The sequence below is a fragment of the Salmo salar genome, chromosome ssa04 (assembly GCF_905237065.1).
Source record: "Salmo salar chromosome ssa04, Ssal_v3.1, whole genome shotgun sequence".
In the NCBI taxonomy this organism is placed as follows: domain Eukaryota; kingdom Metazoa; phylum Chordata; class Actinopteri; order Salmoniformes; family Salmonidae; genus Salmo; species Salmo salar.
The window spans coordinates 26,485,854-26,500,447 of NC_059445.1; the positions used below are offsets into that span (position 1 = coordinate 26,485,854).

The 14,594-nt window shown below is 45.5% G+C and overlaps 1 protein-coding gene across 1 annotated transcript in view; it reads left to right on the forward strand.

Annotated features, from left to right (window-relative positions):
- The window catches only part of LOC106602757 (catenin alpha-2), a 670,306-nt gene that overhangs the window by 33,509 nt on the left and 622,203 nt on the right, over positions 1-14,594 (forward strand). Inside the window, exon 2 of the mRNA XM_014195596.2 lies at positions 6,158-6,264. Within this exon, the coding sequence (XP_014051071.2) occupies positions 6,163-6,264 (102 nt within the window). The 5' untranslated portion in view covers positions 6,158-6,162. The remainder of the gene's footprint in view (positions 1-6,157; positions 6,265-14,594) is intronic.

Genomic DNA, 14,594 nt, shown 5'->3' on the forward strand with positions numbered 1-14,594 from the left:
ACAATCTTCCATCTGCAGATATGTTTAAAGATTTTTTCTGTGATTTGTGAGTCAGCCAAGGCAATTCAAGAGGAAAACATGTTTGCTCTACAATATGCATCTTAGCTTACAATGTTTAAGAGGTGTAGATATTGGGTGAATTAAGGGTTACATTACATTGGGAATGTTATATCCACATAACCATCCATAAAAATAACTGTCTATAACCATCAGATGGAATTTCACACTCTTCCCTCTGCAGATATTTTTCAAGATATTTCCTGTGAGTCAGCCAAGACAATTCAAGAGAAAAAATGCTTCGCTCCTTCTTGGCTCGTTCTTTTGCTGTCAACACCTGCTGTTTGTGTGAACAATACTCCTCAGTTTTTGAATATCACAAAAGCACGGCAGTGGTTAGCCATCTTGAGAGAGAGAGAGAGAGAGAGAGAGAGAGTGAGAGAGAGAGAGAGAGAGAGAGAGAGAGAGAGAGAGAGAGAGAGAGAGAGAGAGAGAGAGAGAGAGAGAGAGAGAGAGAGTGGGTGTACCGAAGAGAGAGAGAGACAAACAGAGAAAGAGAGAAAGAGATTGAGAGAGACAGAGCGTATACAAAGAGCTGGCTTGGATGTCGGAACAATGATAACAAATGTGTTGTATTGAAGACATTTCAGCGTTTCAGCCATCTTGGCAGCGTGTAGCCTTCATCTGATAACAGCAAGGCATTATGTGAATACATCCACTGATGGGGCGTTGTTTGTGACATTACAGTGGCATAATCCACTGCCAACAATGATCTGCGTCACATCAGTTGCCAGCAGGACATTCTCTAGGCCTGTTCTCTGTGGGGAGAATATGTGTGTGTGTGTGTGTGTGTGTGTGTGTGTGTGTGTGTGTGTGTGTGTGTGTGTGTGTGTGTGTGTGTGTGTGTGTGTGTGTGTGTGTGTGTGTGTGTGTGTGTGTAACATGCAGGCTCTCTTCTCATGAGCATCATAATTATTCTCTCTCGACCATGGCATAAATGATTAGCAGCTTCAGTGACAATAGGCTTTGAAATTCACATCCTAACCCCCAACAGCTGTCATTATCTTCTTTCTCCTACTGTTGTTGTCTTCAGAGCTGAAACTGAAATATTATTGTTTAGAAAAGGTGGAGGTTGGCCGCTTTTATACTGTTGGTGTGTGTGTGTGGGGGTCAGGGCAGAGACAAAATATACTGAACAAAAATATAAACGCAACATGTACAGTGTTGGTCCCGTGTTTCATGAGCTGAAATAAAAGATCCCAGAAATGTTCCATACGCACGAAAAACTTATTTCTCTCAAATTTTGAGCACAAATTTCTTTACATCCATTTTAGAGAGCATTTCTACTTTGCCAAGATAATCCATCCTCCTGACAGGTGTGGCATATCAAGCAGCTGATTAAACAGCATTACCATTAGACAGGTGCACCTTGTGCTGGGGACAATAAAAGGCCACCCTAAAATGTGGAGTTTTGTCACACAATGCCACAGATGTCTCAAGTTTTGAGGGAGTGTGCAATTGGCATGCTGACCTCAGGAATGTCCACCAGAGAAGATAATTGTATGTTCATTTATCTTCCATAACCTGCCTCTAATGTTGTTTTAGAGAATTTGGCTGTATGTCCAACCGGCCTCACCACCACATACCACGTGTAACCATGCCAGCCTAGGACCTCCACATCTGGTTTCTTCACCTGCGGGATCGTCTGAGACCAGCTACCCGGACAGCTGATGAAACTGAGGATTATTGCTGTCTGTAATAATTCCCTTTTGTAGGGAAAACCCCATTTTGATTGGCTGGGCCTGGCTCCCTAGATGGTGGCCCTGGCTCCCTAGATGGTGGCCCTGGCTCCCAGGTAGGTGGGCCTATGCCCTCCCAGGCCCACCCATGGCTGTACCCCTATCCAGTCATGTGAAATCCATAGATTAGGGCCTCATTAATTTATATCATTTGACTGATTTCCTTATATTAACTGTAACTAAGTAAAATCGTTGAAATTGTTGCATGTTGAGTTGATACGTTTGTTCAGTATACATCCTTAGTTCACCTGAACCACTTCAATATCCTTAGTTTAGCATAACACTATCTCTAACTCAACCCTTTGTTCCACTTCATACCTTTTCATACATCCTCATAGCAACCTCTTCCATTACTTAATACAGACCTCATAGTCAAGCGTTACATATGACTTCAAAGTAACACATTGTGTAGCCTAGGTTCTGCGTCCGAAATGACACCCTGTTTCCTATATAGTGCGCTACTTTTAACCAGAGCCAGGGTCCTGGTCAAAAGTAATGCACTATATATGGAATAAAGTGCCATTTGGGACGGATCCATCGACAAGCTCCACTCTCTTTCGCTGTTGCCATGGCGTCAACAGTTGCGTGAGCTACAGGTGTTGGCACTTTTCTCCTTCTCTCCTTTCTTCCTCTCCTCCTCTCCTTTCTTCCTCTCCTCCTCTCCTTTCTTCCTCTCCTCCGGGGTATTTCTGGAGAGAAGAGAAGGGAATACGCCCCCTTGACATTTCCTAAGTGTCCAAAGCCGTTAGGTATTCCACAGAAGGTTATACGATTATTGTTCGTTGTCTTCCACTGTCTTAAGTTGTACTTGAACATGTCTATCTGTATGAAATGGTACCGCTCGCGGGAAGAGAGAGGGGAGCTGAGGACAAGGTTCGAGTGATGTCTGTTAAGTAGCAAGTAGAATGTGTGTGCTATAATGCAATGCTACTTCCACATGGGTATTTTCTTTTCCATTTGTCACTCGGCTTGCTCCGTTTCGGCTGCCAGCGGACTTTAATTGGGAGATCTAGTCAGGGGAAAATACATTTCTGGTCTTATCGTTTGTTCTCTATTTCTTATTTTCTCTTGCATGTGGGGTTCCCTGTACTGTCAATTACGACATGGGTTGGTCTAAGCTAGTAGAGAACTGGGGGGTCCATTTAATGCAACCAACAACAAAAAAACAAAAAACGCATATCTTCGCGGGTGCGTGGACATCGACCGTAAAGGGAAAAGTCGTCTGGGGGAGCGATTGCATTAATTTGCTCTAAGTTAGCTTCACCTAATGAACCTCTCCCCGGCTGTAAACATACATTACTTCTGATGTTTGTTCCACAAATGTCAGTGAATGTCAGAGAAATGTCAGCGAGGGCACACTTTACTCTGCTGTACGTGTGTGTGTGTGTGTGTGTGTGTGTGTGTGGGCAGTCTGTCTGAACTCCTCCTCACTGCAAAGGACACATATTTTGGGGTTTAATTCCAGGAGTTTGTAAAGGCCTACAGGTATTTTGGGCAATTCCTATGACATTTCAAAATACACGCTTTACTTCCATGACCATTCTTTCTGTGTGGGAAGAGCCACTCAATTTGGCTTCTTACAATGCATATTATACAATGTGTTTCTTGTTCATGTGATACTGTTTGAAATATTCCTAATTCAGGCTAGTGGGCAAGATTTTGTCTTTGTAGGTGTAGACTTCATGTGGAGCATATTTAACTACTATAGAAGAGAATGAGAGCTTAATGCTGGCCTGTCTTCCCAGAGGCTTTATTCACCCCCAGCCTTGTTTTAGAAGCCCTTAGTCCAGAATTGTCAATTTCCCTCAACCCTCACACACCCCCCCCCCCCCCCCCACCAGACATGGGCACTGGACCCCCGCCCACATGCCCCAGCTGGCAACATTGGACTGGAGTGTTGCTTAGCTTCACGTCCCCATGGCAATGGCAGCCCTCCTCCCTCCTCTGCCCCTCTCCATCCTTCTGCTGTGGACTCTATCGACCCCAAATAACCCCAGTGAGTCAGATCCCCCCTACTGACAATAGTATAGTCTATAGGAGGAGGCCCCTACACAAGCATATGTCAGGGTTTAGACTTTGCCTCAGTGTGTGTGTGTGAGTGTGTGTGCGCACGGCCACATCTGTGTGTAGCGTGGTAGTACTCATCGAAATTATAGGTAGCTAATTTGTTAATAGAACCGATTTGAATTAGACTTAATTTAAATATGAGTGGTACTTCTTACCTCAGCTATATACTCTTAAGGGTTTTTTCAATGGTGATCATTGGAATTCCACTTAGTTCCGTACTTTTCAACTCACCTCAGCCAAACTTCTCTCTCTCTCTCTCTCTCTCTCTCTCTCTCTCTCTCATATTTCCAAATGGATCCCTGCCTGTGTCTCCGCCTCAGTTTCCTGCCTTAATCAGAGACTCACCTGCATATATTAGCTCTGTTCTTCAAAGCCACTGCTCAAGCTTTGTACCCACATATGTTTTTAGTAATCAGAATCCCACTCGCTCCCTCTCGGTCCCACCGAAAGGAATGATAGAGACTGAGAGACAAATCTAGGCCAACACACTCTTCTGAATGACAATCAGGTTTGAAGGCAGTAGGCAAAACAGTGCGAGGTGTCCCTGAATCACATTCAAGCCTTAATAAAACACTTCAACACAACACCACTAAAGAATCTCAGTACAGACTCTTCCATTCTAGTTAACGTGGAGGTGTCTTTACTGTGAATCTTTAACCACTGAGGGTGGAGTTCACAGGAGGTTGGTGGAAACTTAATTGGGGAGAATGGGCTCGTGGTAATGAAGTGCAATGGTATCAAATAGATCAAATACATGGCTCCGTTCCAGACGTTATTATGAGCTGTCCTCCCCTCAGCAGCCTCCACGGGTGGAGATGAGAGTGGTGTAGTTGTCCTTTAATGCAATCAGTGGGCTTTTGCCTGATTTCTTTTGTCATTTACATGTATTTTTCCACTAAAGTAGTGCACTGGCCCTTGTGTTAGTGGACTGACATGGACCTCTGTAGTGTGGGAGGAAAAAAACATTTTTTCAGCATCTTGCTTTTGTCAAAAATAGGTAGTTGTATAATTAACAACAGTATCTTGCAGGATTCAATAGTTTGGATTTGTAAGAGTTGTTGCACTGTACCTTTCTCTGCGATCGTCATTCTAATGGAATCCAGAAAGAACAAAACCCTGTCCTCAAACATTTATATCAAAAGGTGCAAAATGATGGTCAAAGACACTAAACATAAACATCAAATAAAAAAAAGTGGGACAAAATCCCTCCTGAGATGTGTGCAAACCTGGTGGCCAACTACAAGAAACGTCTGACCTCTGTGATTGCCAACAAGGGTTTTGCCACCAAGTACTAAGTCATGTTTTGCAGAGGGGGTCAAATACTTATTTCCCTCATTAAAATGAAAATCAATTTATAGCATTTTTGACATGCGTTTTCTGGATTTTTTGTTGTTGTTATTCTGTGTCTCACTGTTCAAATAAACCTACCATTAAAATTATAGACTGATCATTTCTTTGTCAGTGGGCAAACGTACAAAGTCAGCAGGGGATCAAATACTTTTTTCCTTCACTGTAAAATGGAAAAAGGAATGAATAGACCATTTCTGTTTTCACATAGATATAAAATCAATTTGCAAAGTATCTCCAACTGGAAAACATATGTCAAGCAAGTGTTTTTTATATTCCACAGATATCAGATTAACTGTTTTGAAAAGATAATTATCAGACTGTTATAAGTGCTGGTAAACACTCAAATACATTTAGTTTAAATGTTTTCACAAAAGGTATTGCACTGGGCCTACTAGTCCTGGATTAGTGGAACGACTTAGACGTCTTCAGCACTAGCAATTATATTTGCTAAATCGCAGCACCCCTAACCCAAAACGACTTCCCACGGCTATGGCAGAGACTCTCTGGTCCATGCCCAGGTTTGCAGATATAGGAAGAAGTTTAAAATCTCATTGTTTCCCCAGTTTTGATACTTATTGGCTGAACCAGGGTAGAGTTGATATGCTTGTCTTTCAAGTGTGTTTTGAGGCGCTTGCCACCATCCCACTAGTCTCCTCTGTCTGAAATAGTTTTATGTCTCTCCCCGTCAAAAAGGAAACGTAAAGCTCTAAAGCGAAGCCACCAAACTCCTCCATTAAGTTTCCCACTCTCTAATCCATCCCTCTTTCAAATTGATGTTGATGGTGCATGAAGTGTCGCTGCCTAGGAATAGAGGGAGACATAAACGGGGCATTCTTCGAAAAATGCCTCGCCGCTGAAATAACAAGCTTATACATACATCTGTTTTGCCTCTAACCAAATAAGTGTGTTTTTCTAACTCGTCTCTCTGTTTGTTCCTCCGCCAGAGACCATGACCACCGCTACGTCCCCCATCCTGTTGAAATGGGACCCCAAGAGTCTGGAGATCCGCACCCTGACCGTGGAGCGGCTGCTGGAGCCCCTGGTCACACAGGTAGGGACACATAGCTTTTAGCAGAGGCTTTAGCTCACCAGGCTAACAGAGTCATTGGGGGTAACGCAGGTGGTTCAGCGAACCGCGATCACATGACGAGTAACCGTGCTGCCTAAACTGTAGCCTGGGCTTCACCTGTCTTGCGGTGAGCCCGAAGACCTTGGTGTAAACCCAGCTGGTCACTTACTCACTGGTTATAGCTAGCGACAAGGTAGGACGCATTCTGGTTTTACTGGTAATAAAGTCACTGGTTATAAAATCTAAGCTATACTGGGGTTGGACCAACCGAGTCATCTGGCTAGTGAGAGACAGTTTTATCAGAGGTGGTCCCGCGAACCACGATCTTGTGATGAGTAACCTTGCCTGGGCTGCTGCCTGGGCTGCTGCCTAGGATTTAGCTCGTTGGGCTAACGCAGTCTTGTGATGAGTAACCTTGCCTGGGCTGCTGCCTGGGCTGCTGCCTGGGATTTAGCTCGTTGGGCTAACGCAGTCTTGTGACGAGTAACCTTGCCTGGGCTGCTGCCTAGGCTTTAGCTCGTTGGGCTAACAGTCTTGTGGTACACAGGAGACTTGGGATCAAACCCAGCTGAACTCACACTCACTGGTTATAGCTGACAACAAAGCTGACAACATGCTGGAATGACTAGCAGAGAGACTAGCAGGGAAAAAGATTCTGTATGGAAAAGGCTTCAAAAGATAGAAGTTTTTCTTTCCATAGAGGCATTCCCCAGAAACTAGCGTGCTTAGCAACCGCTTCTCTAAGACAGCTTTGATAAACCTGCCGCTTCAGGGCAGGCAGCAGGTAGCAGCACACACACACACACACACACACACACACACACACACACACACACACACACACACACACACACACACACACACACACACACACACACACACACACACACATATACACACACTGTCCGTATCGGTTTTGAAAATGCTAGGCTTACTGTTTAGCATTATATTCTACAACCCCTTTACTCCAGCTTCCCCTTGAGAGTTTTGGAGGTATCGATTCTACACTTCTTGCCAGCTTCGGTCTGCCCCATTGTATCGAGCATCATTTCTGTTCTCTATAATCTCTGCTGTTGATTTTATTTCTGGGTTAGTGACGGATGGTTCTGACGTCCCTGGACGACTGGCTTAACAAACAAGCAACAACAGCCAAACAGATGCGGTCTTTAAAGCATGACTTGATGTGTGAGAAAATAGAGAATGGAATTTGATTTCCTTCTGAGGCACTGAGATATGTTATTCCAAAGAAAGCAAAAAGTTTGGGCAAGTGTGCGGGAATTAGCCTGTATTCTGTGATGAAGCAAAATGAACCAGAACTTAGCTTGTAGTGCTGTGTGGCAACTGGTTGCTTGTCAAACGACAGTTCATTAGTAGTCCTAGTGTGTATGTGCTGGTTGTTTTGTGGTGATGATGGCAAGGACAGTTTAAAGTCACCAGCAGTTCTTTGGTTAACATTGTATTGCAAACACACACACACACACACACACACACACACACACACACACACACACACACACACACACACACATACACATACACATACACACACACACAGTCAGTCAGTGTTGATAGAGTTTGGTCAGCAGAACGTGATGTGGCTGAGGGCTGGGCTTCCCATAGGAGGCCCCCATGCTGGGAGGCACATGGCAGACACCACACTGATTGGAACAGAGATAGTACACCACACACACACACTGCTCTGAGCTAGAGATGAGAGAGTCAGCTTTTGTTTGTCTAGCCTATTTGTGGATGAGAGAGACATTAGTGTGTGTGTTTATGAAAACTGGGAGTGGAGCATTGCCCTCTTCCTCTCGCTGCTGTGTGAGGGAGAAGGCTTCCACCATGGACAGTCTCTCTCTCTCTCTCTCTCTCTCTCTCTCTCTTCCTCTGTAAATGGACTTCTTGACTCTCCTATACGACTGAGAGTGAGGCCAACTTAGTAAGATAGCCTGGGTCACTATAATGCAGCTCAACAGTGCAGCAAAATATGAAAATGCTTCATCTATTACACGAACACATAGTTCATGAAGGCAGCCGGTCTCCAAAGAGTGCAGCAGCTCGAAACGCTAAAATCACAGCTCAAGGGAGACAACAGGGAGATTTGATTTGAAATAGAGGAGAGGAAACATTTTCGCTAAGACAAAGCTTGTGTGATTGATGTTTCCTGCTCTTCCGCCCATTTTTATATTTGCCATGGATGATAGAATTTTTTTTTAATGAAATGTGAACTTTTTTTTGTCACGGCCTGTGACAACTATGTGTCAAGCGGTTGTCTCATCTGTACCGTGCCGCTTCAACGAGAAGAGGAAAGGGAAACAGACAGGGAAAGAGAAGACGGAGGAGCAAAGAAGAGTAGCAGGTGAAGAAGTAAAGGAGGGTAAAGGAGAGATGAGAGAATGTTTTTGGCTTGTATTGGCTGTGCAGGTGTCTACACAGACAGTAGACGTATCTACGGGTGTACACCGCCTATTTTGGGTTAACAGTTTAGTGAGGAAGGCAGATGGATGTACAGTTGAAGTCGGAAGTTTACATACACTTAGGTTGGAGTCATTAAAACTCGTTTTTTCAACTACTCCACAAAATTCTTGTTAACAAACTATAGTTTTGGCAAGTCGGTTAGGACATCTACTTTGTGCATGACACAAGTAATTTTTCCAACAATTGTTTACAGACAGATTATTTCACTTATAATTCACTGTGTCACAATTCCAGTGGGTCAGACATTTACATACACTAAGTTGACTGTGCCTTTAAACAGCTTGGAAAATTCCAGAAAATGATGTCATGGCTTTAGAAGCTTCTGATAGGCTAATTGACATAATTTGAGTCAATTGGAGGTGTACCTGTGGATGTATTTCAAGGCCTACCTTCAAACTCAGTGCCTCTTTGCTTGACATCATGGGAAAATCAAAAGAAATCAGCCAAGACCTCAGAAAAGGTTAATCCTAGGGAGCAATTTCCAAATGCCTGAAGTTACCACGTTCATCTGTACAAACAACAGTACACAAGTATAAATACCATGGGACCACGCAGCCATCATACCGCTCAGGAAGGAGACGCGTTCTGTCTCCTAGAAATGAACGTACTTTGGTGCGAAAAGTGCAAATCAATCCCAGAACAACAGCAAAAGACCTTGTGAAGATGCTGGAGGAAACAGGTACAAAAGTACCTATATCCACAGTAAAACGAGTCCTATATCGACATAACCTGAAAGGCCGCTCAGCAAGGAAGAAGCCACTGCTCCAAAACCGCCATAAAACAGCAGACTACGGTTTGCAACTGCACATGGGGACAAAGATCATACTTTTTGGAGAAATGTCCTCTGGTCTGAAACAAAAATAGCACTGTTTGGCCAAAATGACCCTTGTTATGTTTGGAGGAAAAAGGGGCTGGCTTGCAAGCCGAAGAACACCATCCCAACCATGAAGCACGGAGGTGGCAGCATCATTTTGTGGGAGTGCTTTGCTGCAGGAGGGACTGGTGCGCTTCATAAAATAGATGGCATCATGAGGGAGGACAATTATGTGGATATATTGATGCAACATCTCAAGACATCAGTCAGGAAGTTAAAGCTTGGTGGCAAATGGGTCTTCCAAATGGACAATGACCCCAAGCATACTTCCAAAGTTGTGGCAAAATGGCTTAAGGACAACAAAGTCAAGGTATTGGAGTGAACATCACAAAGCCCTGACCTCAATCCCATAGAGAATTTGTGGGCAGAACTGAAAGCATGTGCGAGCAAGGAGGCCTTCAAACCTGACTCAGTTACCTCCGCTCTGTCAGGAGGAATGGGCCAAAATTCACCCAACTTTTTGTGGGAAGCTTGTGGAAGGCTACCCCGAAACATTTGACCCAAATGTAACAATTTAAAGGCAATGCTACCAAATACAAATTGAGTGTTATGTAAACTTCTGACCCACTGGGAATGTGATGAAAGAAATATAAGCTGAAATAAATAATTCTCTCTACGATTATTCTGACATTTCACATTCTTATAATAAACTGGTGATCCTAACTGACCTAAGACAGGACATTTTTTACTAGAATTAAATGTCAGGAATTGTGAAAAACTGAGTTTAAATATATTTGGCTAAGGTGTATGTAAACTTCCGACTTCAACTGTACTAGTTTCCATATTATGGGCTAGTTTAGGACAGTTTCCATGTTTGGGATAATTTAGGGTAGTTCCCATATTTGTTTATTAGCCTTATATACAGCAGTTGCATCAACAAAGTGATCTGTAATCAAACTCATGGCCTGTGAAATCAAGTGCTGCCAAAATTCCAACTTTTTCAAATGTCATGGTCTCCAACAGAGATCAGTCGTTAGCACTCACTCCAAAGTAGACTTCTAAAGCTTTACCAGTGATTCAACTTTAGAACTAATTCTGCTTCATCTTTTATCTGCGCGCACTTCACATTTGATTAACTTCAGCCATCTGTAACTTTGACCTTCAAGAAACTTCATTGTTGAAATTCAAGTGCCACTTGCTGTGTATTCACACTACCGTTGAATTGAATAGACCATACGTTCAAAATATTTTCTCTGTGCTTCAATCTCAGGCAGGTCAAGTTAAATAAATGACTGAAATCAATGCGTGAATGGATGGATGGACAGTGTCTTTGTGAATAGACTCAGAATGGCATTGACAGGGATGAGTTGGCTCAGCCTCTTGCTAGCTAGCGAGGAGCGCTAGTTTAATCAGAGAGAGCTAATCACACCCTCTCTTTTTCTCTCTCACACACACACACATACACACACACACACGTCAGGCTCATCTCTGCGGGTAACCAAGCGGTGCTGCCACCCAGGAGGACACAGGGATCCAAAGGGTTCATCTCCTCCTTGGCTAGCTGGGGTGGAAAAAGGCCAGGTGGAGTCATGCTTGAGCACTGATGCCCTTTTGTCCGCCTCAGCCACCGTGGAAGGTCTGTTACCGCTCTGAGGAAGAGAGAGAGAGAGAGAAGTGTGTGTGTGTGTGTGTGTGGGGAGCGAGTTCACACTCGCGCACGCACAGTCTGGATCACGACCCTGTCACGTCTGAGCAGCGATGGTGTGGTTCTGCTTCCTTGCCTCGTCTGTTTTGGGCACAGTCCTCCGGGGTGGCTGAGTCTCTCCAGACTAGGACCAAGACAGCCGTTTACACTTTACAGTTGCTAAGCTAACTCAGCCCAACACGGTGTCCAAACAGCAGAACTCTGTTTGAGATTGGATATGAAAGAACAGTATAGACTGTTCTGTGCTCTCCTGTCCCATTCATCAGCATACAGTCTCTATTTATCTCTGGTATATAAACTGAACCTTTACGAACATACCTATTTCCATGCCATCTAACTAGGCCCATCTCATGTCTGAGGCCTCTAGACTATTCTGTCAGATATGTAACTCTGTGTCAAGATTCAACTGAGGCTGCATATTGTAGCCCACTGCCCCCTTTCTGGCTTTGGGGTTGAAGTATGATGAATGAGATTTATGAGGTGGACATGTGGTGTGGTTTGGCAGTGCAACAAGGTCGTGACTTTGTCTCTGCCTGTTGACGATTGGGAGTGTCCATCTTTGTCCCTAGTACACGAGTACCTCATTCCCCTCAGCCTGTGCTCTCTCTCTCTCTCTCTCTCTCTCTCTCTCTCTCTCTCTCTCTCTCTTGTTTTCTAACAGAAAACACGCGAGAAAGGCCAAGTTGTGCTGTTACTCAGCAGTGCATGTATGCTCTCTGTATGTGGCACATGGAATGTGACTGTGCGGTGACGTAACCCTCCGCTGAGAGCAGTGTGTGCACTGGTGCATGTGTTTTTGTGCGTGTAGGTGCTTGTGTGACATCAAATGATTTTTCATACAGCCTGTTTAATTACTCCCTGTCTGTCTGGCCCTGTGCTGACTCTAACCACTCGCCCCTGACATGTCCTGTATATAATTGGTATGGCCCTGTGCTGACTCTAACCCCTCGCCCATGACATGTTCTGTAGATAATTGGTATGGCCCTGTGCTGACTCTAACCACTCGCCCCTGACATGTCCTGTATATAATTGGTATGGCCCTGTGCTGACTCTAACCCCTCGCCCATGACATGTTCTGTAGATAATTGGTATGGCCCTGTGCTGACTCTAACCACTCGCCCATGACATGTTCTGTAGATAATTGGTATGGCCCTGTGCTGACTCTAACCACTCGCCCCTGACACGTCCTGTATATAATTGGTATGGCCCTGTGCTGACTCTAACCCCTCGCCCCTGACATGTTCTGTAGATAATTGGTATGGCCCTGTGCTGACTCTAACCCCTCGCCCCCCTGACATGTCCTGTAGATAATTGGTATGGCCCTGTGCTGACTCTAACCCCTCACCCCTGACACGTCCTGTAGATAATTGGTATGGCCCTGTGCTGACTCTAACCCCTCGCCCCTGACACGTCCTGTAGATAATTGGTATGGCCCTGTGCTGACTCTAACCCCTCGCCCCTGACATGTCCTGTAGATAATTGGTATGGCCCTGTGCTGACTCTAACCCCTCACCCCCTGACATGTCCTGTAGATAATTGGTATGGCCCTGTGCTGACTCTAACCCCTCGCCACTCGCCCCTGACATGTCCTGTAGATAATTGGTATGGCCCTGTGCTGACTCTAGCCACTCGCCCCTGACACGTCCTGTAGATAATTGGTATGGCCCTGTGCTGACTCTAACCCCTCGCACCCCCCTGACACGTCCTGTAGATAATTGGTATGGCCCTGTGCTGACTCTAACCCCTCGCCACTCGCCTGACATGTCCTGTAGATAATTGGTATGGCCCTGTGCTGACTCTAACCCCTCACCCCTGACACGTCCTGTAGATAATTGGTATGGCCCTGTGCTGACTCTAACCCCTCGCACTCGCCCCTGACATGTCCTGTAGATAATTGGTATGGCCCTGTGCTGACTCTAACCCCTCACCCCTGACACGTCCTGTAGATAATTGGTATGGCCCTGTGCTGACTCTAACCCCTCGCCCATGACATGTCCTGTAGAAATTGGTATGGCCCTGTGCTGACTCTAACCCCTCGCACCCCTGACACGTCCTGTAGATAATTGGTATGGCCCTGTGCTGACTCTAACCCCTCGCCACTCGCCCCTGACATGTCCTGTAGATAATTGGTATGGCCCTGTGCTGACTCTAACCCCTCGCCACTCGCCCCTGACATGTCCTGTAGATAATTGGTATGGCCCTGTGCTGACTCTAACCCCTCGCCACTCGCCCCTGACATGTCCTGTAGATAATTGGTATGGCCCTGTGCTGACTCTAACCCCTCCACTCACCCCTGACACGTCCTGTAGATAATTGGTATGGCCCTGTGCTGACTCTAACCCCTCGCCACTCGCCCCTGACATGTCCTGTAGATAATTGGTATGGCCCTGTGCTGACTCTAACCCCTCGCCACCCCTGACACGTCCTGTAGATAATTGGTATGGCCCTGTGCTGACTCTAACCCCTCACCCCTGACACGTCCTGTAGATAATTGGTATGGCCCTGTGCTGACTCTAACCCCTCGCACTCGCCCCTGACATGTCCTGTAGATAATTGGTATGGCCCTGTGCTGACTCTAACCCCTCGCCACTCGCCCCTGACATGTCCTGTAGATAATTGGTATGGCCCTGTGCTGACTCTAACCCCTCGCCACTCGCCCCTGACATGTCCTGTAGATAATTGGTATGGCCCTGTGCTGACTCTAACCCCTCGCCACTCGCCCCTGACATGTCCTGTAGATAATTGGTATGGCTCTGTGCTGACTCTAACCCCTCGCCACTCGCCCCTGACATGTCCTGTAGATAATTGGTATGGCCCTGTGCTGACTCTAACCCCTCGCCCCTGACACGTCCTGTAGATAATTGGTATGGCCCTGTGCTGACTCTAACCCCTCACCCCTGACACGTCCTGTAGATAATTGGTATGGCCGTGTGAAGGCCGAGCTGCTCCCAGTAAACACAGCAAGTGCTTGCAGACTGATATGAGAAGTGGATGAGGGCTTGTCTTCAATAGGATATATGGACTAATGGAGACCCCATGCTTGTGGTTGCTTGTGTGTGAAAACTTTGCTTTCCATCTCTGGTTGGTGTTTGTATGTAGTTTCCCTGTCTCTGTGATAGCTCCTTTTTGGTGTTGTTGATTTGTGTGCCTGCACATGTAGGCCAATGTGTCCTTATTTCTCCTCAGCTTGATCTTTTTCTTTGTGAGTGGCTTTGTTTCCTGCAGACTCACATACAGATGTAGGATCTTAATTTGATCACCCGGTTGAAGGATAACATTCTTGCACCCGGGTGATCAAATTAACATTTCTTCAAC